This window comes from Cyanistes caeruleus, chromosome 5 (genome assembly GCF_971803275.1).
Source record: "Cyanistes caeruleus chromosome 5, bCyaCae1.hap1.1, whole genome shotgun sequence".
Lineage (NCBI taxonomy): Eukaryota > Metazoa > Chordata > Aves > Passeriformes > Paridae > Cyanistes > Cyanistes caeruleus.
In genome coordinates this window covers 31,841,444-31,866,179 of record NC_141705.1, presented here as the reverse complement: position 1 = coordinate 31,866,179, position 24,736 = coordinate 31,841,444, and the positions used below count along the sequence as shown (strand labels likewise).

The window sequence follows — 24,736 nt, the reverse complement described above, 5'->3', positions numbered from 1 at the left end:
TAGCCATCTTTTCATGCACTCAGGTCTGGGCTTGCAGTGTTCTCACTTGAAGCAATGTTTATGCCTATGCAGTTCTGATGAACATTTATTGGAGACTGGTGGGTAGGGGAAAATTATTTGCACTTTTTTTTGCCCTAATGAGTACAAAAAAAAAAAAAAATCTGTAAGCAATAACTCAGAATAAGATTAGCTTCTATTTTCCCAGACTAGTTACTTTCCACCATCAATAATTCTGCCCCATTTAAACTTCAAAATGCCCACACTAATTAAGCTATGTTGTGCTTGCTGATTTAGAGAGGCACTTGGGAGTAATATACACATTAATCAGGAACATTAGCTGCTAGACTATATGAATTCTACTTCTCATTACTCCATCTTTATTATTGTTATTTAGAATCGGCTTTCAGTTTTGAGAAAAAAGTTCCTCTCCCCAACAGAGATTCATCTCTAAGAATACCAACTCTGAGCAATAATACCCATTTGTTTTAGGGATTAGATGAATCTACTGGTAATCACCAATAAATAGCTTCTTGCTAACTGGGAACAAATAATGACGTAGGACATCATAATTTCAATTGCCTAGCAACACCTCTTCTGACATGTTTTGACAACTGGTTGTTTCTAGTATGAAAGAATGGCTGAAGCACAAGGACTGTCAGAGATGAGAAAAAGCTCTACCTTTCTTGAAGGCTAGAGTTCTTTTCTTAACATCAGAAGAAATTCCATACAAGTAAAATCCTCATTTTTTTTACTTAAAAGCTGTTTATACCATGTTTACAATATATTCTAAATCCTTATTCGCTAGAAGCTCAGTCTGGCAAGGTGCAAAGTGAAGAAACACAACACATGCAGTTTTAGTCATGCCAGGCTTACTTCAACACAGCAAACTTGGCTTAGACTGTACCAGACTTAAATTGCAAGAGGCTTTCCTCACCTGAGATCAGCAGATTTCTTGAGTCAAGCCTTTTTTATTCCACAGACTTTAGTACTGAAAACTCTGGGCCATGAAAACAAATGCAAAACTATCATGTAGACCTTAAAATACACACATGACATCACCCAGGGCATTTTCACCCTACATAATGGAGATGTGCAATGTATGCAGCGAAAGAGACAGCACATTTTCTTAGGCTTCATTATTAAGATTTTTAAAGTCTATTAGCCAGAAGAAACCACTTGAGTTTTAGTAAAGATAAAGATTATCTACTATTTTTCTTTTTAAAATACCTTTACTTAACCTATGGTATTTTAGAAGGCAGACACCCAGTTCAGAAAAGAATTTCACATACTTCTGTTTAATTATCAAAAAGGTACTAGAAGTTTATGTATATAAATACCATTTACAATGAAATGAAATTTTGGATTGTCTTTCAGTTCTGGAGGTTGATAATCCAGCCTTTCAACAGAAAGGTTGATGTTTTAATTTAGATATCAAATTCTGCCATAGTCCAGCATACCTTAAAATACATGTGCATTTTTATTACCCAATTCATTAATATATCAAATCTTTTATAGATTCACCCTATCTGTGTATCTTACCTCCAGGTATATGCAAACCAACATACGCTTCTTTTCTCTACTGCAGAATCAGTACTATTACATAGAGAAGAATTCAAGGAATTAGATCAATACCACTTAAACAGCAACCAGTTTTAAAAATACACATGGCATATGAAAACTCGACTCTCTTCTAATAGAACACAGTTGTTCTCAACAACTGGCAGATGCTGTATTTTGTAAAAAGAAAATTTAAAAATCACCTTTCAGAAGCTGATTCAGGTCCATGGCATCATGCAAGACTTTTCGACTATATCTGCAATCAAACTCGGAATCTAATGGAAAAAGATACAGATATAAGATGGAATTTCCCAGGCCCATAGGTTTTGCACATTTAGTGTTGTACTTAAATTCTCAAAATTACCGTATAATTCTTGGTTCACATTTTCCTGTCTCTTTACTTTTAGTTTCTTATCATTTGATGCTATAAATTCAAAAGACTGGATAGGACTGATGTCTGGAGTTGACAGAGGTGTCACATCTGTCACTGTGTCTTCAGATTCCTCCAGATCTTCACCAAACTTTGGCTTTCCTTCTGCTAATTTCATCACTGACTTGAATTTTTGTTTTGGAGACAAAAGGGCATTTCTACAAGCATTCTTTTTTGAAATAGAATGAGATGAATCTGAAGAACAGCTATCAGAATCTGTGTCAGAACAATCTGTATCTGAACTTGAGGATGATGAGGAGGAGGTGGTAGAGGAAGAAGAGGAGGAAGAGCTGATAGTGTATTTTTTGCTAGCCTTTTTTATGTTGTTTGGTTGCTTAGCTGACTTCAGTCTAACCTTCTGTTTTTTGCCATCATCACTACTATCTTCTTCATCTGTATAGTAATCTTCTTCACCTTCTTTAACTATTTTAGGAATTCCAGCAGGAACGATCTCCTCTGTTCCTGTGTTTGCTGCAGGTATTGCTCCAGATGTACCTGCCTTCTCTGCAACTGGAGAAAGCGTCAAAAATGAAGCATCTTCAACAGGATCTTTGCTAATTTCTAGGGATTGATCCTTTTGCAAATCTATCTGCTTTTCTTCGCTTTCCTCCTCACAACATTTTTCATCCTTTGAATTAGAAACCAAATCAGTGTCTGCAAGAGCTACCTCTGTACTTTCTTTCTCTATATCTTCACCATTTTCTTCAGCTTTCTTTTTCTCTTCCTCAAAGTCACTGTCAAAGAAGGCATGATCCACTTCACCATCTGATATGTCTTCAAAATGGTCCATAACGAAATACAGTGTATCACCTGCAAGCATCAAAAACATTTCCAAAGATTTGTGTAAAAACAGATCCAAGTACACTTTTAGTATAATAGCTTTGCTTTTCACTCTTTTAGCTTTAGTAATTTATAATTCTGCAATTAATTACATGAAGTTGCTAGAGACAATTCCCTAGCGAGCTCAGTAAAACTTAGTTCAACCTTACTGCACACAGCTTAGATCAGAAAGCTTTAATTTAAGCCAACCCATCACAATTTCAAAACTACTACTTCCAAGCAAATTTGTCAGTGTTAGTGGCTAAAAAATCTTAACTATTACAAACAAGCAATTAAAGTGTCTTATTTTTTTCTCTTTAAGCTAGAGCCATTTGAAGCTAGAGGCACTTATGAGCTATCATTAGTCGGAATTTTATGTTTTAAGCCTTGTTTGTATACAGTAGTCATCATCTTGGCTTACACACCCATACACACTGCAGGCTTTCAGCACTTAAAATTAGGAGAAATTTCCATCTACATCAAAAGATCTATGGCTCCAAGGTTAGGTAGGGTAGATGTAAGGTGTGTCAGTGCTCATGTTTTAGTTTGCACAAGGAGCCTGCTTTTCATGACAGTCCTCTGTAACTCACACTACACAGTACAGTGAGGAAATTTATTTCTTTCAGATGAACCTAGACTTTAAAAAATGTGATCCAGGCATGAAACCAGTGCACTTAAACCAGAAGTCACTATTCAGTCCATGGGACCAGACCACGGCTAGCCCAAATACATAATATTGCAGACATCAGGACTTCAATGTTAACCATTATGTTCTACAAATCTGCTTTTATTATGGCCTACTTCTTACAGAATCTTTTGGTGTTTCATCTTATGCATGTGGCAGGATATGAAAGTTTCCACTCATTAGTAATATATATATATAGAGAGAGTTAAAATAAAAAAATCCAAACACCCCACAACCAAACAAAATTAGCCAGTAACAAAGACTACCAGTCTCACCTAGCCAGACTCACTTTTCTCCTACTCTTTACAACAGATTTCACATAAATTTAGTAAGTTACAATCAATAAATATGGAACATTCTTTAGACCAAAGGAAACAAAACATGAAGACAGTGGAAACAACTATACAAGGCCGGAGAACCAGAATATTTTACAAGATGGACGGTCTCCCTTAAACCACATATAGTTTGTTGCCATGGCAAACAAAGGTGGAAAAAAGGACTTTCCAGGAAAGGTTCTAGCTAAAAATGACTTCAAGATACAAGATTTTTAAAGGTCACTCAGATATTTTGCCACTTTTTAAATAATACTGGTTTAGAGGAATTGAAAATATGCTCCTCAAATCACAATATAAAACTAGGAAGTCTGGAACTGCCTAGGGTTTTAAGAATCAAAAAGCCAAAGAACTGCAAAGAGACTTATTATGGTTCGATATTGTATAAAGCTGAAAACACTATTAAGTAACAGAAGCACTCAGCTCTTCAAAGGGCTACAAAGTAGTAAAACACTTTTGGGGAATGCAGATATTCAGCAAGTTAAAGTCTTGCACAAGAACAGGCACTAGCCATCATGAACCACCACCCTGCTGCTTACAGAATACTTCATCTGCCTCTTCATCCTGGCAGAGTGGTCCCTAAGAGACACCCCTCAGGATGACTGACTTATTGGCCATGTCCCTGGTTCTCTCTCACTCACACTCAGCCTTATCATCGCTATCCTTGAGCTCCACACAGCTGAAATAGTCCCTCATGTAGAGGGACACTTCTCTTTCCTTCCATATCCCTCCTGAGGAGCTTATAACCATCCATTGCACCACTCCAGCCATGATAATCACCCCACCACATTTCTGTGATGCTAACTACACCATGGTTTTTCCACAGCACCATGGCTTCTTGCCCCCCCTGGTTTTTACCCATCTTGTGTGCATTGGTGCAGGCGCACTTCATCTGGGCTATTGATTCCACCCTTTGCCTCACTTCCTGTGATACCTGGCTTCAGGCAGCTTGCATAGCCTGCAATGCACAACTATCATGTGAATTCCTGAAAGTTTTTCTAGAGCAGCTGCTTAAAAGGATAATACATTTTGATATATAAAAACATGCACAATAGAAAAATAAAAAGCAGTCAGAAGAGTAACACATTATTTAAATTAAATTTCTACCTCATGTAATCTAAACCAGAAGGTAATAAAACCTGTAAAGTATAGATCATTAATTATTTATTTACCAAGTACACCTTGAACAAACCCAATTCTATGAAGAAGATTAATATAGGAAGTAGGGTTTAAAAATAAAACCATTTATCTCCATGATGAGAGGCTTTTATTACTTAAAGGAACTAGCATCTCTTCAGCTCATAACTGGAAATATTATGACTAATTGTAAAAGCAGGCATGTGGCGTGTTTCACTAGTCTCAAACACAGATTCGAAATACTGCTAGCCCTGTTGTATACAAGAGCATAAGGGGCTAAGGCAGAAAGGTTTGCAGGTGGATGCAGACAAACTAGGATAGCTTAATATAGCTGGAATCTTTAGTATAGCTTAAAATGTAACATTTTGAGTGTAATCACATCCATGTATTTTTAGTTTATGTAATGCTGCGCCTGCAAAGGTGACTGAACTAACAGCAGCTCATCGGCTATAATGTGTAGTCACACCATGGCTTCTCAGATGACTCCTCTGAACAGTCTCTGAAGTGAGGACGGGATTTAACTCAAGACATAAGGGCAGTGTAGAGCTGACAAAAGGTGATAAAAGATCGCAACAAGCTTGTACATTCCTCTCCACTCTTAATGCCAGCCAGCGAGCACATACCTTCCCACTCTACAGCATTCACGAATAGCTCGCCTGCCAGTGGGCCATTTCCTAGGAAGACTGGGACATAACTGCTTCTCAGATGGCGACTACCCGTATAGCAGAGATCATTTAGCAGTCTGGCCCTGCCCAAGGAGCAGCACTCATTCCACCGTCAAATGCATATTTCAGTCTTCTGCTACAAGTCCCTAACAACTTTAGCCTTCATCTTAATGGGAAACCAACATGCCATGTCTCGCTGACACACAATCATTCACAAACTAAAGATTAATGAATTCTGTCATTCACATTAAAAACAAACAAGAGGAAATAAAAAAAGAGATGGTATTCTCGAATCCTATCCCACTCCTCCATTGAGAGCATCTGCAAGAGAGCTGGAATTTGCCAAGATGATGCAATACAGAATAAGTAATTTTGCTGATAAAGCATGCCTAAATCAATAAATTGTCTCTGTTTACAACTTCCCACCCATTTTTATAAAACAAAGAGTGTAATTTTACTTCTGCAAGAAATACAGAGTTCTGCTATGTTACCTGCTTTTAAAACACAGAGTCAACAAATGATAGATACTCTGAAATCCCAAAAAACCTGTCATTACAGCCAAATACTCACCATTAACTGCTAATTTTAGTGACCACTGTATTTACTTACCAAAAAACACATGATTTTTTTGTGGCTTTCTGCCATGAAACCCTTTAACACAAGCATGATCAACTCCAAAGAGCAGGCTGGCCATTAATTATTTTAGAGATTTTTTTTTTACTGTAGTATTTTTTCTCCCCAAGTAATTCTCTACCTCTCACCCCATTTTTCTTGCAACTGTAACAATCACTCATTACCACGGCCAAACACACGCTTTTTGTCTTTGTCTCTTCCTTACTGCAGCTCTTCCTAGTTTAGGAAGAACTACTTTATACCACTTTTTAATCCCTTCAATCCCTGACCCATTTAAGATCAGAAAGCAGTGGTCAAGCAGTCAAGGTGAACATGCAGTCTGACTGTCAGGGCTTTAGAGACCCATACTTTCTCATCAGAGGGTTGACACAACAAGAGTCTGACTGCCTACTGAGACCAAACCCACATTCTCCCCAGCTGGACACTGCAAGAACAAAGACCACACAACTCCTGCACAGATCAACCACTACCTGCTGCTGCACTACCCAAAGAGCAAGCAGCATTTTGACATCCTCCTCCATGCCAAAAAACAGATCAAGACCCTAATCACACTAAGCATATTGAGTGTTTTTCCCCTGCCAGCTGCAAACCTGCCAACTACAGCACCACCTGAAATATTTTTGCAGGCAATGACCACGAGCAGGCCATTAGGCATGACACGAAATTGAAGTAACTTCTACAAAAGTAGGATGGTACATAAAAAGTCATGCAATGAGGATACAGACTTAGATGTGGGTTTGTGCTTCAGCATATCCTTCCTTTTGAAAACATTTTTGAATGTCAGAAACTAACACTTACGAAGTACATAAAATACCCAGTGAAAGATTTGAGGTGTTTTAAACTTGGTTAAAACTTGAAGTTATCCACTAAATCTTTCACTTTTTAGAATGTACACCATCTGAAAATTGTGCATCTAAGAGTACTGAAATAACTCATAGAAGAAAAGAAAAATAGCATTCAGGTGCAAGCAGTGACCAACTTCCTTTTCTTTTAAGCATTCTAATTTCATAATCAAGGAAGAAGGTGATTTATATAGAAAGGACAACTGGGGCTTTTTCCTTATCTTGTAACATAAAAGTTCCTAGCATGCAGACTACCATGCTCCAAGGAAAGCTGTTTTGTCCCCATCTGGAATCCTAGCATGCAGAACACCACACTCAGAGTTTGCATGTTATGCACCGTCTGAAGGGCCTAAATGTTCCCACAACATCATAAGATTCTGGTATTTAATAGATGGGGAAAACAAGACCTTTACACATCCTAGGGGCTATATCTGAAATGTCTGATGTTACTGTGTGCATCCTGTACAACACCACAAAGGCCATAATACAGCACAGCTATAATACACTCAAGACGAGTCAATACTATGTTTCCAACAACAACAAAAAATAAATAGGCATCATCTGAGGATGTATTAAAAAACATGTAAAACATCAGACTCAGTATAATATTGTATTCAGCTCCAACAGAACACCTTTGTTTTAGGGTTGAAAGTGTTTTAGGTTGAAAGTGTTTTAAATAAAAGACTTCTACCAATGGTATGTGTTCTTTATGGCACTCCAAAATCTTCTGATTCTACATTCTCATCATTTCCCCTCTGGGGATCCTGCCCCTCTAAACCTGCTGACTACCAAATTGCCTTTGTATGGAACTTGGGGGAGGTTGAAAATGCTAAAGGAACAGCAACTGGCCCCTTCTTCCTTCCCTTCTCATTTTTCACTGAAGCTTAAAAAATGCCCAGCAAACAAACAAAAAAGACAAATTTGAAAACATCTAGAAGAGAGCGATAAAAATGTCAGGATAAGAAAAATTTTTATTTTTGGTGGTTTGTCCAAAAGAGGGGAAACATGAGAAAACACTAATCTTAAAACCTGTGTGACAAACCACACATATTCAGCCCTATTTACCTCTTAAAGCTTTCGTATTTGTTACTAAGAACAAAAAAGCATGCAAAGGAAGAAATATAGATCTTAGGAAACTACTTCTCTTAACTCCCAATGAATAAAACAACCTAAATATATGCTAGATATCTTTAGCAGACATTCTGATTTTCCAAGCTCAGAGCACAATACCTGCTGCTACAGCTGTTCTGCATCCTTCATTCTCTCTGCTGGACACAATGGAAGGATTTTCCCCTGTATGCTCCAAGATACAGTCTATTAACTTCTAACTAGCCCTCAGAACAGCAGTTCTCTCTCACACAGGTAGGCTCACTGGAGATGCTTCAAAGCACTCTTGAGTCTTTTTAAACGAGTTGCAACAGAAAGTCCTGAGTCTCACATCTATTTCAAGTAAGAATTCAGTTCAGCCAATGGGCACTAGAAAATCCTGGAACACAGTCAACTGCCATCATGGTTAGAGCAAATGAAAGCATATGACCACCAAAGAGGCACAGACAGCTGCTGGGCAAAGGTTTTCAAGTTAATGTACAAGGCAGGGAGGAGAGAGAACAGGCAAAAATGGTGGGGGGAAGAAAAGAGGGGAGAAACGAAGATGTATTTCCTCTTGAGCCAAAAATAAGCCATTACCCTACTGTGAAAAGCTGCAATACATTAATACATTATGCTGAGAAGTGTGTATCTGCAGTTCCAGGACTTGACTCACAGAAACACATTAAATATTTGTTCTTCAGGCTCTTCAGCAAAGGTCACCTTGTGACCTCTCGAGCAGAAAGGCTGGGTCAGAGAACACTGAGGTTAAATGAGGGGAGTGATGACAGCCATCAGGTCTGTCTAAACAGACCATGGCTACTCACTCATTGCTGAGAATCCCAAGAAAATTACTCTCAAATCCTCTAAATCCAGGAAGAAAAGAAGCTAACAATTACAATCAAAAATAAAGACAAGGAATCACATGTTGGTTGATAAAAGTAGCACCAGCTTCTGGAAGGCCTTCCACTTCTACAAGCATAAGTGACACCATCCACACTGAAGTCTCATGGGGCTGCTGTCACACAATTTCTCACTACCTAGAAGAGTCCCAGCTCCAGCCACCTCAAAGGCTAAAAGGCAGCAAGCTGCTAGGGGAAAACTGGTCACTGGTATTGATCTTTCCCAAAAGTGACCCATAGCCACAATCTTCCAATAATATAGAACAGGTATGAAAAGCCCAGAAAAGGACAGACTCTACTGCCCGGCATTGATGGTGAAGAGCAAAGTAAAAGTCCAACTTCGTTTTCTCACTCCTTCTATACTGGTCCATGTCTATGAAGATTATTTCTGTCCAATATGAAGATTTAAATTTGGGAGCAACATGTATTCAACCAGGCCATCCACAGCTGAAGTGGGAGAGTCTGGCACAGCAGTTCAAAACATACATCTAAGCTTCAGATGTAATATTATGTCATCTGAAAGGGCAGACTTTAGAAAGTTTGGAGATGATGCTGCAACCTATACCACAGACAACCTACAAAATATGCCACCCATCCTACAAAATTTGCACTTTTATGTGTTCCTGGGTAGAGCCTTTCAAGGAACTGGTCAATTGCATTCAAACTCTCAATGGGCTTAGCAGTCCTGATGGCCCACTGAGCCCATGTAAGTCTTATGAAGAAACACAGGGCCCTCTGAATGCCCTTCTAAACACAGGCAAGCACAAAATCAGAACAAAAATCCCAGTAGGTCATAACAGCTTTAAGTTACAAGAAAAGGAATAGAATGTGCCCAAACTACTTGTCCTTTTCTCTGGTTTCTACTCCAAACCATTGAAGTATTACCTAGGTTTAGAAAACCAAAAGAACACATGCACTACAAGAAAAACAAACAAAGCAGAAGGAAGTGTTGAAAGAGCTTGAAGCATTCCAGAAGCAGAGTCCAAAGCTCTGACAACTATATTTTTAAATGCCAGTTATTTCACAAACCTATTCTTAAGCTTACTTATTTTTTAGCAACGATAACCTCATTTTAGTCTTCAAATAAATCCACTGAGGAACTTAACTTTGTGAAAATTTGTTCCCACTACACTGACAATTCCAGAACTTTCTACCCAAAAAAAGAGAGATTAACTATCTTTTCAAAGAAGCAAAAATGTGTACAATGCATTCTATGCACTATATTGAACACCTCCATACAAACAAGCAGGGATACAAAAGAAATTTAGCACTGCTGTTTTTATTACATTCATGCCATCCCACATTGTTGTCCTGGTGTTTTTATGAATACTGCAGAGAAATTTTAACCACACGGTTTTAAAACATGTACACATCCAAATGCAAACACTAGATTTTTTTTATTTCTATTGTATAGTAAAAATGTAAAAGTGCAAGTATTTGCATACTATAATTAAACCAGTTTTCAAAAAACTGTTTGCAAAGGAAAAACTTCAGCCAGGCACAAAGATTATATGACTGTAAATTGTCCCATAAACCATGCTACATTTTAAAATACTGTGAAAACGCCAGAAAAAAAACCACTGCTTGACAAAGACAACACATATTGCATTTTGTTATAGCATTTCACTGATTGTCTTTCAAATTAATTCAGTACTCTGCTCTGCTGCAGCAGCCCAGGTTTCAGAACTACCTTATTTGTGATTTCCAACCTAATCCAGAGGGGTCAAGAGATTTGGCTAGTTATTTTTCAAAACCACAGCCCCACTTTGGGAGCCATTACTGCAGAACACAGCCCTGTGCTGGGCAGAGGGAGTTACACGTGTGTCCTGAAGAAAGTGTGGAAACGTGACCCATGCTATGATTAACATGCTAGAGGGAAGCTGTTTGCAATAATCATTACATCTGACTTAATTCCCACTAATTAAGCCCAACCAAAACACCGCTCTGAACTCTATTTGAGCATCACTGCCCAGCTGCGTCTCTCAAAGCCCGGTAACTTTGATAGCACACACGATTCTGCAACTCTCTTCCAAAGCCGACTGCTACGGCGACAACAAGGGCCGGTGTCTCAGAACGGAATCTCCCACATCTTTTCCAATCTCCCCGAGGAGCAAAGCGGGCAGGCTCGCCACTGACGTGGGGCGGAACACACGTCTCAGAGGAGCATGACCAAACTCTGGCAGCTCAACGCCAGCCCCGGCACTCCAAAGGCAGCGCGCACGATGCGCTCGGGGGACACCTACGTGAGCGCCGCTCAGGCAGGGGCGCGAGCAGGAAGACAGCTAATTAAAACAATTTTTTTTGAAAATTATATAATGGTTAAAAATAATGCGTACGTACACACGAACAGAACACGTCTCCCACCTTGTTTCGGGAAAAAATTACCGCAGACGGGGGAGGAACATGCCTGTCGTCCCCAACCGCCCCCAACCGCCCTGCAGGCACCTTCCGTGGCAAGAAGGCACCGCAGGCCCCACTACCCGGCCGGCACCCCCGGGAAGAAACAGCGGCCGCTGCCTTGTCCCCCTTGGCCCCCTCTTCTCCCGGCTTTGTTGTGGTAACCACGCAGGCAGCCGGGCGGATACTCACAGGCACGGGAGAGAGAGAGCGAGGAGAGAGCCGGGGAGGCGGGAGCTGCACAGCGCTGACGCCGCTCCCTCGCTGCCGCCCCGCTCCTGCGCAGCCCCGGTCGGCCCCGCGCGCCGCTGGGCGGGGAGAGGCGGCGCCTCAGCGGGGCGGGAAGGGCGGGCGTCGGGACCTCCCGTGGGAGGGGCCCCTCAGGTACGGGCTCTCCACGGAATCACCGGAACAAGGAGGTTGGAAGAGACCTCCGAAAGAGGCGCCTCCAACCTCTGATCGAACACCACCGTGTCAGCCAGACCACGGTACCTAAGTGCCACGTCGAGTCTTTCCTCAAACACCTCTAGGGACCGCGGCTCCACCACCTCCCCGGGCAGCCTGTTCCACTGATCACCCTTTCCGAGAAGAAATTCCTGCTAATGTCCAACCTAAGCATACCCTGGCATAGTTTCAGACTGTGCCCTTTAATCCTGTCGCTGGTTGCCTGGAATAAAAGGCCGATCCCCACCGGCCTACCTTTCAGAGCAATAAGGTCTCCCCTGAGCCTTCTGTTCTGGCTAAACAATCCCAGCTCCCTCAGCTCTTCCTCTTAAGACCTGTGCTTCAGACCTTTCACCAGATTTCCCTTCTCTGAACTTGCTTCAGTGCTTCAGTGTCCTACCTGAATTGAGACATCCAGAACTGGACATAGATCTCAGGCAGCGGCCTTTCCAGCACCAAGAACAGGGCAATAATCACTTTCTTAGTACTGCTGGCCAGCTATCTCTGATACAGACATCAGTCCCCTCCTGCCCTTTCTCGCTCTGTGGGAATGGAGCAGAGAGCTGGGACTCTTACTAAGGCCATGAGGCCCCAAGATGAGGTGGGACTGTGCCCCAAGTTGGGGTGATGGTCCCCAGGTCACAGCAATGTTGGTCCAGGCCGAGGTGATGGAGGTGTGTGCTCCAGTGATTTTGCCTCAAGCTGAGGCAATGGGGCTCTGGGTTGAGACAATGGTGTGCTGCGTGGAAGCAATGGGGCCCCAAGGTGATAGTGCTCCTAATTTAATTCATGGTCTCCATGGTCTGAGATGCAGAGGGACCCCAAGCTGAAGAAACAGTGCCCCTAGTTGAGGTGATTGCCCCTAGATTTTGATCATGGGGTTTCAGGGTGAGGGGACAGAATCACAGGTTGAGGTTATGCTGCCCAAGGTTAAGGCAACAAGGCTCCATGCTGAGGGGATAGTTTTCCATTTTGGAGTAACAGTGCCCTATATCAGGTTGATGGCGCCCCAGATGGTGGGGGTGGTGCCTCAGGTTGGGATGATGGCATTCCTGGTTGGTGTGCTGGCAGCCCATAGGGACTGGAGGGTAGCTCAGGCTGAGGTGATTTGAACCACCTTAAGATGATGGTGCCCCATATTAAGGCAACAGGACCAGAGGTCGATGTGATGGACCCCTACTTTACAGTGCCATGTTGTAGTGCTGGGCAATGTATTCTGAGGAAAGGGAAAGGGGCAGCTCATCTGGAGGACTTCTAGGGAAGCCTCGTCCAATATTTGAGGTTGATTTGGACCCCTCCCCAAGCTACCTTGAATTTCAGTATAATTGTTGCAGAAACATGGATAAAACCTTCAAGCAGTTTCAGGAAAGAATTATATGAGAAGAAAGACTCCCAGATTACTGATCCATGTATTCAAAATACAAAATTCAGCTTTACTTTGGCCCCATTGTTAATCAGGAAAGAGATTTAATGACATGATCACATTTTTTTGCTAAGCATATTGAATTTTGAATTAAATCAGGGCTGTGCAGACAAATCAACTGTTGTGTATATTGTTCTATTTCACTTGGCACACACACATAGGCACATACCTATGGATGTATGGTGCATGGACACATACACACACATTTTTAAAAATACATATAGCAAATGTGTCAGAACACTACAAGAGAAGAAAGAAATCTCTTGAGAAATACAACTTAACATGTCTAAGTTAACCAGAGTCAAGTCCTACTTGTGCTACACAACATTTAACGGAGGCTCCACAAATTGCATTGACTAAGTTTTTATACTTGTCATGTGTTTCCTTTCTTATTTTTCTGGCACCTCTCTCTTCAGTTCACTGTTGAAATGTTGAATAATGACAACTACAACTAAAATAAATGCAAACTGTATTTGGAAAACTTGCTACAAAATGCTGAGCCTTTGCTGACCTCGTCATGTGAGGTCTTAGGTTCCTTACATTGGACACTGAATGGGTGCTTTTGTAATTTTTTCCTTTGTGTCAAGTTCCTGACTGCAAATATGCAAAATACAATACCACTGTCTTAAAAGGTGTAGCAAAAAAAAAAAAATAATAAAATCAGTTAATATTAGTGTAACTTACATATTTTGTATATTTAAGATACTGAGAAGTATGACATCCAACTCTCCTTTCTCTTGCTCTAGGATTCCTGTGATGGCTTCTAACAGCGTTAGTTATCCAGGTTTACCTGGTTTATCACCAGGTTTACAAGTTCACAAGCACTTCTGAGTTTTGTGCCCTGAACCTTAGAAATTTCTATAAACTCCTGGTATGACTGTAACTGCAATGCAGCACCACAGCAGTTATAAAAAAAGCACATAATTAATTCAAAGTTGTAAGTATGCTAAAAATATAAACTACGTATGCATTCTACAGACTTCTTTTTTTTGCCTATGATGTAATTTTTTTTGTTTTAATTGAGAAGTGATAACTTGTTTTAGTTCTTTTATAGCAATGGGATCTGATCTGGCTGACATAACAGAAATAGAATATGAAGAAGCCTACAGGAAAAGTATTCATTTTAATCTTGCTTAAAAATTTGAAAGTGCAAATTCATTGTAGTTTAAAATTTGCAGTACTGTGAAGGTGCAAGTTGAACAATTGTCACTAAAGGTAGCTGCAAAACTGTACAAATGAATGGGGTTTTTCCTAGGGTATGTTACAAAGATAAATTATACTTCTAGCTCAAAGGAAAATAGTGAAGATGCTGAATCCTTCCCTAAATCAGATATAATTTATCTTTTAAAAGATGTAACTGTCTTATCTCTGTAGGAAAGATATTTGCTGTAGTGCTCAGATAAGGTAGAATTTGAATCTCTTTTCTCATAAACTAGTTTCATGACAAAATAGTTACAGAAAGAGCATATAATAATCCCCAGTTCAGAAAATGGACCTCATTGAAGTCCTTTGGTCTTGTAGAGAAAAGTAATTTTTTAAGTACAAAAAGGGAAATAACACTGAGGTAAATTTGAGAATTTCTATTAACTTCAGTGCAGCTAGGGTGTCATCTAAAATACTAGGAATTTTACCTCAGGTTGAAAAGTCATAGAAACTTACTAAGAGCTAAAAGAAAAAGGATCAATTCTTCCTGCTCTATGGATACACATTTGAGTTGATTTAGACATATCTAATTCAGGGTATGATGTGTAAATCCTAACTAAAATGAGTGGGACTATTCAGACAAGAAGTGGTTTTGTGCATAAGCACTGCAGGACTAAATTGTTATTGCAGGTAGGTTTGGGTTTTTTATCTTCCTCTCCACTTCTGAGAATTAATACTGTAAGAAAATACTCTCTGTTTACACAGGACTAACAACATTACATGCTCTGCTTCAGGTTAATTTAAAAATTCAATTCCCTTAAGTAGTTTTGACAGAGGCTCAGGCAGTTTCCTGAATGCATTTGCAGTAGGTCTCTGTCTGGTTTCTTGTGCGGATCTTAATAAAGATCCCAGAGCAGCTCTTGAACTTAGTCCAAAGTCCTGTATATTCTGACATCTTTGATGAGTAAAGTGTGCGCCAGGAGATGGATATTTGCTTTCTATTTTCTACCTGATGAGAATAAAATAACTTTATAAGAAACCTTCTGGCATGTTGGGCCTTATCCAAAAGCTTTCAGACTCTGCAAGAATCTCTGCTGATTTTAACAGTCTTATGTATTGAAAAAACCCAAAGGTCCCAAAGCCCTTCAGTGAATCATCAGGATATTTTACCACATAGTAATTCACATGGGAAAGGACTGCCATTGCAATTGTATTTTCACTGTTATGATATGATGATTTTTACCTTTAATCTCATTAGACATGTTACTTAAATAATCAATTTTGGATACTCTGTGAATGGTCCAAACTAGCATTTAAAAGGATTTTGTGCAATTTAATATCCATTAAATAGAACAAACTGTAATAGAATTATGTATTTTATCTCACTAAGTTACTGTAAGGACTTTGGATCAGATTGAGGATCAGTGTCTCCTTTGATACGTGACCAACAGGGGACCTAAAATCACTTCATAACCACTTTTTGTGATTTTGAGAGGAAATACATTGTTATGCAAACCTCTAATACACACAGGCAAGTATATATGGACACCAGATTATCAGATGCTGTGATTTATGTTAGAAACAGCTTAGAAAATATAGTGATGGAGTAAAACATTTGTTGTAACTCAGAATCCTGACTAGCTCAAATCTGTTCTGTGCCTGTTTCCATTACAGTTCTGCACCTTGAGCTGACATGTAATTCCCTATTACAAGTGCTGTTCCAGGGCTGTAAGAGACTTTTAGACACCTGCAGTATTCATGCTCAGTGTCCTGGCTTGCTTAGCATCACAGAAGCTCAGGGAAGTTTGGTGTCTGGTTTTATAAATGCTGTTACTCTAGAGTGCTATTGCACTCTAGAAGTTATAAGGAAATGTAAGCATTCACAAGATCAGAACATTGGTATTTCTTTTCTTCATCTGGGTAGTAGAGTTCATTTGTCAGAAGTAACTTTTTTAGAGAACACGAATAAATAAATCACTACTCCAGTGTCCACAACAATAACTGTGTTTAAAAAGTAAAGTGGTTTTTTTTTTACACCTCAATTGACAGAGCAGTGGCAAACTTACCAGATGCTTACCAGTACACTTCTACCTCTAAACCCTTCTATAGAGTTTACATGTATCTTCTTAAAATGAAGCCATGGATGTTTGTAAATCCGCTCTTGCAGTGTGGCTTCTGTAAGGAGATCATTGCCATTTACTCCTACTCTTGTTGCAAAATGTGGAATGTGTAAAAATTCTCTAAAAAAAGGTTGCTCTTTTATGTTTGATCTTTGTATACTTTCAAGACTAATCAAGAAGGGAGATGTAATCCTTGAAACAGATAGCAGCTAAAAAGCAAGCTCTAAGTGATGTCCATGTGTTAGAAAAACGAATTGCTTGTTGGTGGAATTGCACTGTTAATGTTTAGGGCTTGATGTGCTTCGGTGATCTCAGACCCAGGGGGAGGTTAACAAAGCTTGGCGAAAAGGATGTACCACTGATAGTGGACACAAAGAATGAAGAATTTATGGGACACAAGGACATTTGGCAGAACTCCCAAGATAAGGGAGAAACCAATAAACCCAACTCACCAATTGTGCTGAAATCAGTTCCTACTTGATAAAAGGTAATTCCAGCAGAAGGAGATCGCAACCACCGACTCAAGGACCACTGACCCAAAAAATCTACCAAATCAAAAGAAGGCCAAGCAATCAGACTGATTAGCACAGGAAATGAGAGAATCAACAGAGGACAAAACATTAATTAATAAGAGAACTATGAAACTTGTAGACTATGAACACTAATTCCTTTGTTTGCTAAAATGTACAAATAGTAGAAAGCTTTGATATTCGGTGTGCTTGATTTGTGGAATACCACTGAGCACCCAGGCTTGCACAACTCTGAAATAAGTAGTCAATGTCTCTTGTGAGTGTGTAATTCTTGGCTTGTTGCACACTGTAATGAGGCTGATTTTTGCAGACAACACTCTGAAAAGAACAAGGCCTCCCAATTCAGTTGTGCTCAGTAGTTGCTATGAACTCACAAATCTGGTGGAGCTGTAGCTGTGCCACACATATGGCAAGATGAACATGTGTCCCAAGGACAACTGAAATATGGCAAGCCTTGTACCCTTACAGGAATTTGTACTCAGATCTACCACAAACATATAAAATATACAACAGAAGGAGGATAGTGAAAGACAGGAGGGCTGACAGGCTTCTGTTGGGGTGGTGAGGCTGTGGTTTTTTATAATCACTGTCGTTCCATATTCATAGCTGTTCTATCAACTTTTTATTTCTGAAGTCCAGTTATTTATGGCTTCCTTTGGCTGATCGGAGAGGAGCAGGCGCATAATTCCCACACTCAGGAGGGTTTATAGATCTCTGAGATGCACATGCCAAGGCTTTTGTCCTAAGCTCTGGCTAGGACTTCGATGACCCGGACTGATCACGCCGGGTCCCTCTGGGTCCAGCCGCCGCCCTCCTTGCTACAGCCCCCGCGGCGGAGAGGCGTTCCGTAGCTTTCCGCGGAACCAAGCTCCGCACTGCAGCCGGCGGCGATTCTCCTCGTTTCGTCCGAGCGTACCCGTTCCCTGGCCTGTGCGTGGGGACGCCTCCAACCCCGCCACAGAGCAGAGCCCTCAGGGACACAACACAGTCCAAGACGACCCGGCCGGGCCGGCCCCGCCGTAGGGCGGTGCGGCGGGCGCACATGTCCCGGGCCCGCCCGCCCGGCAGGCACCGCCCCCGCCTCCGCCCCCTCCCCGGCCGGACACCGAGCGGCGCGGCGGGGCCTCCGCGGCTGCTGCCACGGCGCTCGGCTCCCGCCGCCCAGCGCGGGGCAGCGCTGCCGCCAGGAAGCGGCCCGGCCGCCGCGCACCCTCCTGCCGCTGGGCATGAGCTCCGGCTCCCCCGGCGGCCGCAGCGGTGCCAGTGGCGGCGGCGGGCGGCGAAGGAGGCGGCGGCGGCGGAGGAGAGGGGGGGGCCCGGGAGCGGCGACCTTCGCTGGGGGCTGCCGCGGCGGGAGATGCGCTTGCTCCCAGCGGAGCCAGGAGTAGCATGTTCCCCGGTGCCGACAGCGCTAGCAGCACGGCCGGGCAGCCCGAGGCGGTGGGGGCCGCCGTCCCCGGCCCGCTGGGCTCGCACGGCCCCGGCGGCGAGGCGCGCCGCCGCAGCGCCCCGGCGGCCGCCGCTGTGGTCGGCGGCGGAGAGGAGGAGGCGGCGGAAGACGAGGAGGACGAGGATCCCGGCTCATCCCGCTTCGTGCTGGCGGCGGGACTGGGGCTTCTGGCCGTGTCCGTCGTCCACCTGGGGCAGGAACGGGCCGAGGCAGGGGGCGGCGGGCCGCCGTGCCTGGCGCTGCTGCTGCTCCGCCTCGCCCTCTACGCGGGCTGCGCCGCCGCTGCCGCCGCGCTGGGCACCCTGATCGTCCTGATGTGCCGCGGCCGCCGCCGCCTGCCGCCGCCGGACTTCGCCGCAGTCCCTCCGTTCCGGCCGGTCGCGGGGGTGAGTAGCGGGAGGGGAGCGGAGCGGGCGGCGGCCGCGGCGCGCCCTCCCTGCCCGGCGGCGGGGCGGAGGTGGCGCGGCCCTCGCTCCGCCGTGGAACGCCGCGCCACCCGAACCTGCTGTCCTGCTGTCCTACCGCGGCCCCAGGAGCCTGCCCGCGCTCTGCCGCTCGACGGGGGCTTTAAATGGCAAAAGTTGTGTTGGAGGGTAGCAGGAGCACCGGAAAAATCAACACTTGGCTCCGAGGGAGACCTCCGGATTGCGGGAATGCTCGCACAGTAGTTCGCTGTGTTCGCTCCACGGTGGCTGTGTCTCGAATCCTTTTCTGCTCCTTCCATTGAAATGTCACTGGTAAAAGAGAGACCTGGTCGAAGAGGCAGTTTAATGTTGTTTTAATTTTCTGAAGTTCTCTGAAGTTGGACAGCTTCAGATAGTGATATCCTAGTGCCATTTTGTACTCGAGCCTTTGCAGAGCACTGTGCAAAAGGGAAACAACTTCATTTTCTGTACCTATTCTAAAATGTACTAGTTCACGAGCTCTTTTTAGCTCACAGCTTAGTATTTTTTGAGTTCTTCTGAATGGGACTGATAGCACGAGGCATTTGGAAACTTTCTTCCCATTCACATCCCCTGATTCCCAGTCCTTGGGAGCTGTTCCTAGATGAGCCTGAAAAACTACTGCTGAAAATTGCTAATCTGCCCGCACCCCTGCTTTGCCGTGGGTACAGGGATGTGGTGTTTAACGTGACAGCTGGTGACTCCGGTCAGGCGCCCTTGGCCCCTCACGGTGAGCTGTAGGTGTGTTAGCACATGAACCCTGCAACAATGAATAGACTGCGTTGTGTAAGCTCTATTTCCCTTCAGTGCTGTCAAGATACCCGAGAGCCCTCGAGAAAGGAAAAGGAAGGGAATTTGTGTGGCCTGGGTGTGCAGGCTAGCTGTTCTGGTAACCCAGTTTGTTACATTTATTACACGTACACTTCTTGGGAGCAGTAAGTAACGCTGTCACGTGTTTCTGGGGCTGCAGTCCATGCAGCTGAGTTTGCAGAACGCAGAGGGTGCTGGCAGGGCAGAGAACCTATTACAAATCACTCCCTGATTAGAAAGACAGCTGTCTTTCTGTCTTTTCAATCAAGTTGCTAACAACCTGTTATAATGGGTTATTCCTTCGTTCTTTCACCTAGGGAGAGAAGGAGCCTGTGTTTGGGAGCACTATGCTTTTCCTGGTCCGCATTTAATGGAAGCTGGCAGAGTTTTGTTGCCAGTAAGGATCATTTGGCCAGGGGTTGTTGAATTCAGTGAATAAAACAACTTGCAAAGGTGCATTCGGGATCTATGTGTGGCTCTGTGTGATACTCATTTTGTCTTATTGGTAGCATCTTTTTAAACATTCTCTTTGCTTTGTACACTCAACATCATATTCAGCTTTTTGAAGGAAGTGAAGAATAAATAATGTGTATGAGCATTAAGGTGAGAAGTAAGATGTAACACACAGTGTTACACACAGTGATAAGCAAGAAGCTGGGTACAGCTAGGGATTGTTCAGGTGGTTTTTGTCATAGGAGTGCTAGGTAACAAGTGTGTTAGGTGCATAAGCACCTTCTAGTAAAGGACTACATGCTTTTGTTTTTAGCCATACCATGTAACTATGTTACATCAAACAGAAAAAATATGCAAATGGATCAATTGATCATCAAAACAGCTATTCCTGTTGCTTTCAGATTTACAAGAGTGTTTCAGTGTTAATGCCATTGGTCCAGTGGCATTTATGTACTTGAACACTTGTCTGAACATCTGGGTGAGTTAACATACTTTTACAAAGTATGTTTATAGTATCAAAAAAGATCTACATATAAACTTAGCAATAAAAGCCTCCCTGCTGCCACAATGAAGAGCAGCTTTTAGATCTGTGAAACAGCTGAACCATAAAAATCAATTTAATTTGGGAAGCCAAGATTTGAAGAAAAAAAAAAATAAAATATTGCTTTCTTTATCTCCTCCTTTGTGAAAAATGTAAGCCTACTGAAAAACATAAGCCTACTGAAAGCAGTGAAACTAGAACTGTCCAGACACAAATAGTCACTTCTGTTACTGTGCCATCTGCACTTTCTTTTTGTGGTGTGTTACTGTGCATTTCTCTTGAAGATGTTCTTCTGTTGTGTCCACCCATCAGATTTGTATATGTAAACAGTGCACATCTGCTGTTGTGTTGTGTGGTCTAATTTATAGTGTTTGCATTTATTGTAGCTCTATGAGATGTGTTAGTTGTTTCAGAAGGAAATTGAAATTTGATATTTAAAATTCACTGGTAAGGCAGCAGGACCTGCTAAAAATCTTCCCAGGATTGTTTTGTTACTCTCTCCCTGACTCTATTGAATTTTTTTTCTCATTCTTTGCACTGCTCCCAAAAGTTTTGCTTACATGAAATGTAAGCAAAATGTCCAAACAAGGAGTGCGGTATTTTATCCTTTCTATTTAGATGTAATTCCAGGCATCATAATTTGGTTTCTTTTACCTTCAATTTATAGTTTTCTTGATTTCTTTCTGGTACAAAGTGGCTTCAGGACTGCAAAGCTTCTTGAAGAGTTTTTCTGAACACGATTTTGTATATGTGTAGAAGACTTTTTAATCGGGGTTTCAGCAACATGTAGGTGAAGAAAATATTGTCTAGATAGGCAGCATATAGAAGTGTAGGGCACTCACTAAAACTTCCTGCTTTAGTCTTTTACATCCTTTTGCATTTACACTGCTTTTCTATCATTCAGTTGTTACTCTCAGATTTTTCATAGAGCCTTATGATCCTTTTGTCTTTTCTGCAAGCCAGTAGTAGGATGACAGCAAAGATATAATTTTTTTAACCTTATTTTTTCTTTCCCTCAAGAATGATGAAGAATTACCTGTTGGCCTAATAATTAGGAAAAAAATATGAGGTAAAAACCTTATTATGACTTGCATCTCAGTCTTCATGTGTTTTATGTACAACATTTAGACAATTCACTTTTCATTCTTTGTGTGATTTTTAACATTGGGATTAACAAATGAGGAAAGAGTAAGTATTCAGGAATAAATATTTACTCTAGTGGTAGTCAGACTTAGCTCTTGGAAAGTTTGTGGGAGTACTCTTGACCAACTTCAAAGGGAAATTGGATGGAGTCCCTTGTGCTGTGCTGAATAGAGGGAGGTTTTTGTATGTTCTCCATTCGGCAGCCACTTAGCATGTGAGGGCTCAGTGCTGTTGATTTTCATGTTCATGCTAGTGAGGAATATGAGTGAAGCAGTGCAGTGTTGTAGGTTTGGATTTCAGAAGAGCAAGGTATGTATCTTTTTTTCATTTTGCTTGAACTTGCAACTAGAGTAGCCATCTTCTTGAATGTAAAGCTGTGCTTTGTCCATTATTTGTGTAACTCCTTTGGGACTTGAAAGGTGAAGACTTCCTCCTGAAGTCAGGTATCTTAGCAAGAACATTTGAAATCTGCTGAGAATTGCAAAGCAAGCTGTGTGATTTATATCCCCATGAGAAATTGTGCTTTCAGTGTAGTTTTTCTGTAGGTGACAGCTCTGTTCACAAAAACTATCTGGGCAGTCTCCTGGCTTCCACATAAAGACCTGTGTTTCATTGGAAGAGAGGTGTAAGGGCAACTCATAATAATGTCTTACTTAATACTTTGAGTAATTGCAGATACTGATAATATTGGTAAATAATTCCTATTGATACTGAAATAATAGTAATTGAATGAGTCCTTGAAATTGTGTATTATATTATTGCCAGGTATTTTTCAGCACTTTACAGGAGTTGTTTTAGGGCAAGATTATTTGTGTTGGAGGAGAACAGCAAAATGCAAGGCAGCAAAAAGGTATGATGACCCAATTGTACTTCAATGAGACTGTCTGTTTTAAAGGGGATTTTTACTTCTCAAGTACCAGTGGACTTGATCATGGCAAACATAGCCCTGGGTTAGAACATGTGTAACCCTTTAAAATTCAAGTTTGCTTCCAAAACTCCTTTTACCTTGTGTGGCTGTAGAGGGAGATGGCATTCACTCATGTGAAGAACCATGTTAACCAAGTTAGTGGGAAGGGGAAGGAAAACACTTTTTCCCACATTTGTGTGAGTTGTTTCTCTGCCAAAAAAACGGGCAGAGACAGGATTTTCTTTTTTCTTTTCAACATAGTGTTTTGACTGATTCAAAGCAAAAGCTGGGTTATCAACTTCGTTTAAATAATGCAAAACACAATGATTAGTTTATTAGATTTAAGTGCTGCATTTTAAATTCAGATTAAGTGAGTGATACTCTATATAGAGAAGGATCTACCTTGTCTGTCTGCAGCACTAACAGAAGGATAATAAATGTGCTTTTTTTTTTCCCAGTGAAAAGCATATATGTATTCTAATGCCCTATCTTTAGTTTTGTACAATCAACAGTTGTCAATTACTTTTAGTATTTCTTTAAAACTAATCTCCTGGCATATTTGGTCACTATTGTTTACTACAGTTTAATAGCTCTCAGTTTTTAGTGTTAGTTTACTCTTGCGTCCTGGCCCTGCAGCCAGATCACACTACGTGTGATCCTGTTTTATGTTCCTAAAGGTGTGTTCCATCCTAGAACATGGATTTTTGTGAATTTGCCTTTAGTGGAGGGGGAATGGGTAAAGCCTTTTTTTCATTGGATCAGGCTGTCGTTGAAATATCTGGATCCTGGAGCATGGTAGTGCTGTTTGTCAAGCCGTAGGAGGATGCATAGTGAAATGGAAATGGTCCCAATCTTTCAAGTGGAATGACAACTTAACTGAGGTTGAGTATCTGTCATAGTATCCAAGCTGAGTGCTCTGCCCTTTGTGAAGAACATAAGGGAAGCAGAGAGAAAAGACACAGAGAGTTTTTTCCTTCACTGTTGAACTTCTGCCATGAGATGAAGCTGCAGGAGCCCCAGCAGCTGTGGGAAGTGGAAGGTTTGCCATCCGTGGGCATAAATTTCAAGTGGGATGCAAAAGAGTTCTTGAGGTAGTAAATAGTTTGGAGGAACAGTGAGAGAGAGGAGAAACTTCCTAACTCCTTCCAATTTTGATCTTTGACTTGGTAAGACTTTGGAAGTATTTATGGGTTTATCTAAACCTAAAGCCAAACATGTTCTATGGTCTGTCCCATTCTCTGGCTGCACAGGGGATATTTAGAGCTCTGATATTGAAGGATTTTTGTAAAAGCAATAGCTGGTTGTGGCACTTTTGTCACGCTTTAGACTGTCTCTGGCTTGCAAGCAGATATTCTGATCTACTGCCAGTCTTTTAATTGATGGGTAGTTTCTAGATTGAAAGGAGAAGATATGTTTATTGCATTTTTAACAGAACTCAGAGTCTCATATGTTTGTTCTTGGTTCTGTCTCATTTATAGGCAGGTCAACAATGAGCCTTTGATGATCTGGTTGAGTTTACTACTAGGAAAGTCCTGAAATTAAAATAATGAAAATATATTTTAACAATTTCTACTAATTTTATGAGTATTTCAAAATGTTAAGGGAATGTTACATGAATTGCAAGTGTTCTGTTACAGTTCAGCAGGGGCCTGTGGTTTGGACATTTCTGGTACAGTTTATTTTTAGGGATCTGCGGAACATCTGTTATAATTTGGGATTTATAAGCTTTTTCAGGATTGGAACTTTGTTAGGACTGCATATGTTGATTACCTGCAGATGTAACTTTGAAATGATAACTTTATTATTACAGGAGACTGACCTCAGGAAATTGAATGTTTTTCAGA

At 41.7% G+C, this 24,736-nt stretch overlaps 2 protein-coding genes and 1 long non-coding RNA gene across 5 annotated transcripts in view; 2 read left to right on the top strand and 1 right to left on the bottom strand.

Moving 5' to 3' along the window:
- The window catches only part of CFAP97 (cilia and flagella associated protein 97), a 30,662-nt gene extending 17,759 nt beyond the window's left edge, over positions 1-12,903 (bottom strand). Inside the window, exons 1-3 of one of the 3 annotated variants that reach the window (XM_086889080.1) lie at positions 12,330-12,903; positions 1,922-2,797; positions 1,761-1,832 (exon numbers count right to left, since the gene is read on the bottom strand). In XM_086889080.1, coding sequence (XP_086745206.1) covers positions 1,761-1,832; positions 1,922-2,797; positions 12,330-12,357 — 976 coding nt within the window. In that variant the 5' untranslated portion in view covers positions 12,358-12,903. Of the gene's footprint in view, positions 1-1,760; positions 1,833-1,921; positions 2,798-11,452; positions 11,925-12,329 lie in introns of those variants that run through there. The other 2 variants (XM_023925044.2, XM_023925045.2) reach the window with 2 other exon arrangements.
- On the top strand, positions 11,800-17,174 carry LOC111927961 (uncharacterized). The gene is made up of 2 exons (XR_002863847.2): positions 11,800-12,603; positions 14,099-17,174. It is a non-coding gene; the product is annotated as an uncharacterized LOC111927961 (long non-coding RNA).
- Positions 17,175-18,459: 1,285 nt separating this feature from the next.
- The window catches only part of SNX25 (sorting nexin 25), an 82,900-nt gene continuing 76,623 nt past the window's right edge, over positions 18,460-24,736 (top strand). The window contains exon 1 of the mRNA XM_086889058.1: positions 18,460-18,981. Within this exon, the coding sequence (XP_086745184.1) occupies positions 18,535-18,981 (447 nt within the window). The 5' untranslated portion in view covers positions 18,460-18,534. The remainder of the gene's footprint in view (positions 18,982-24,736) is intronic.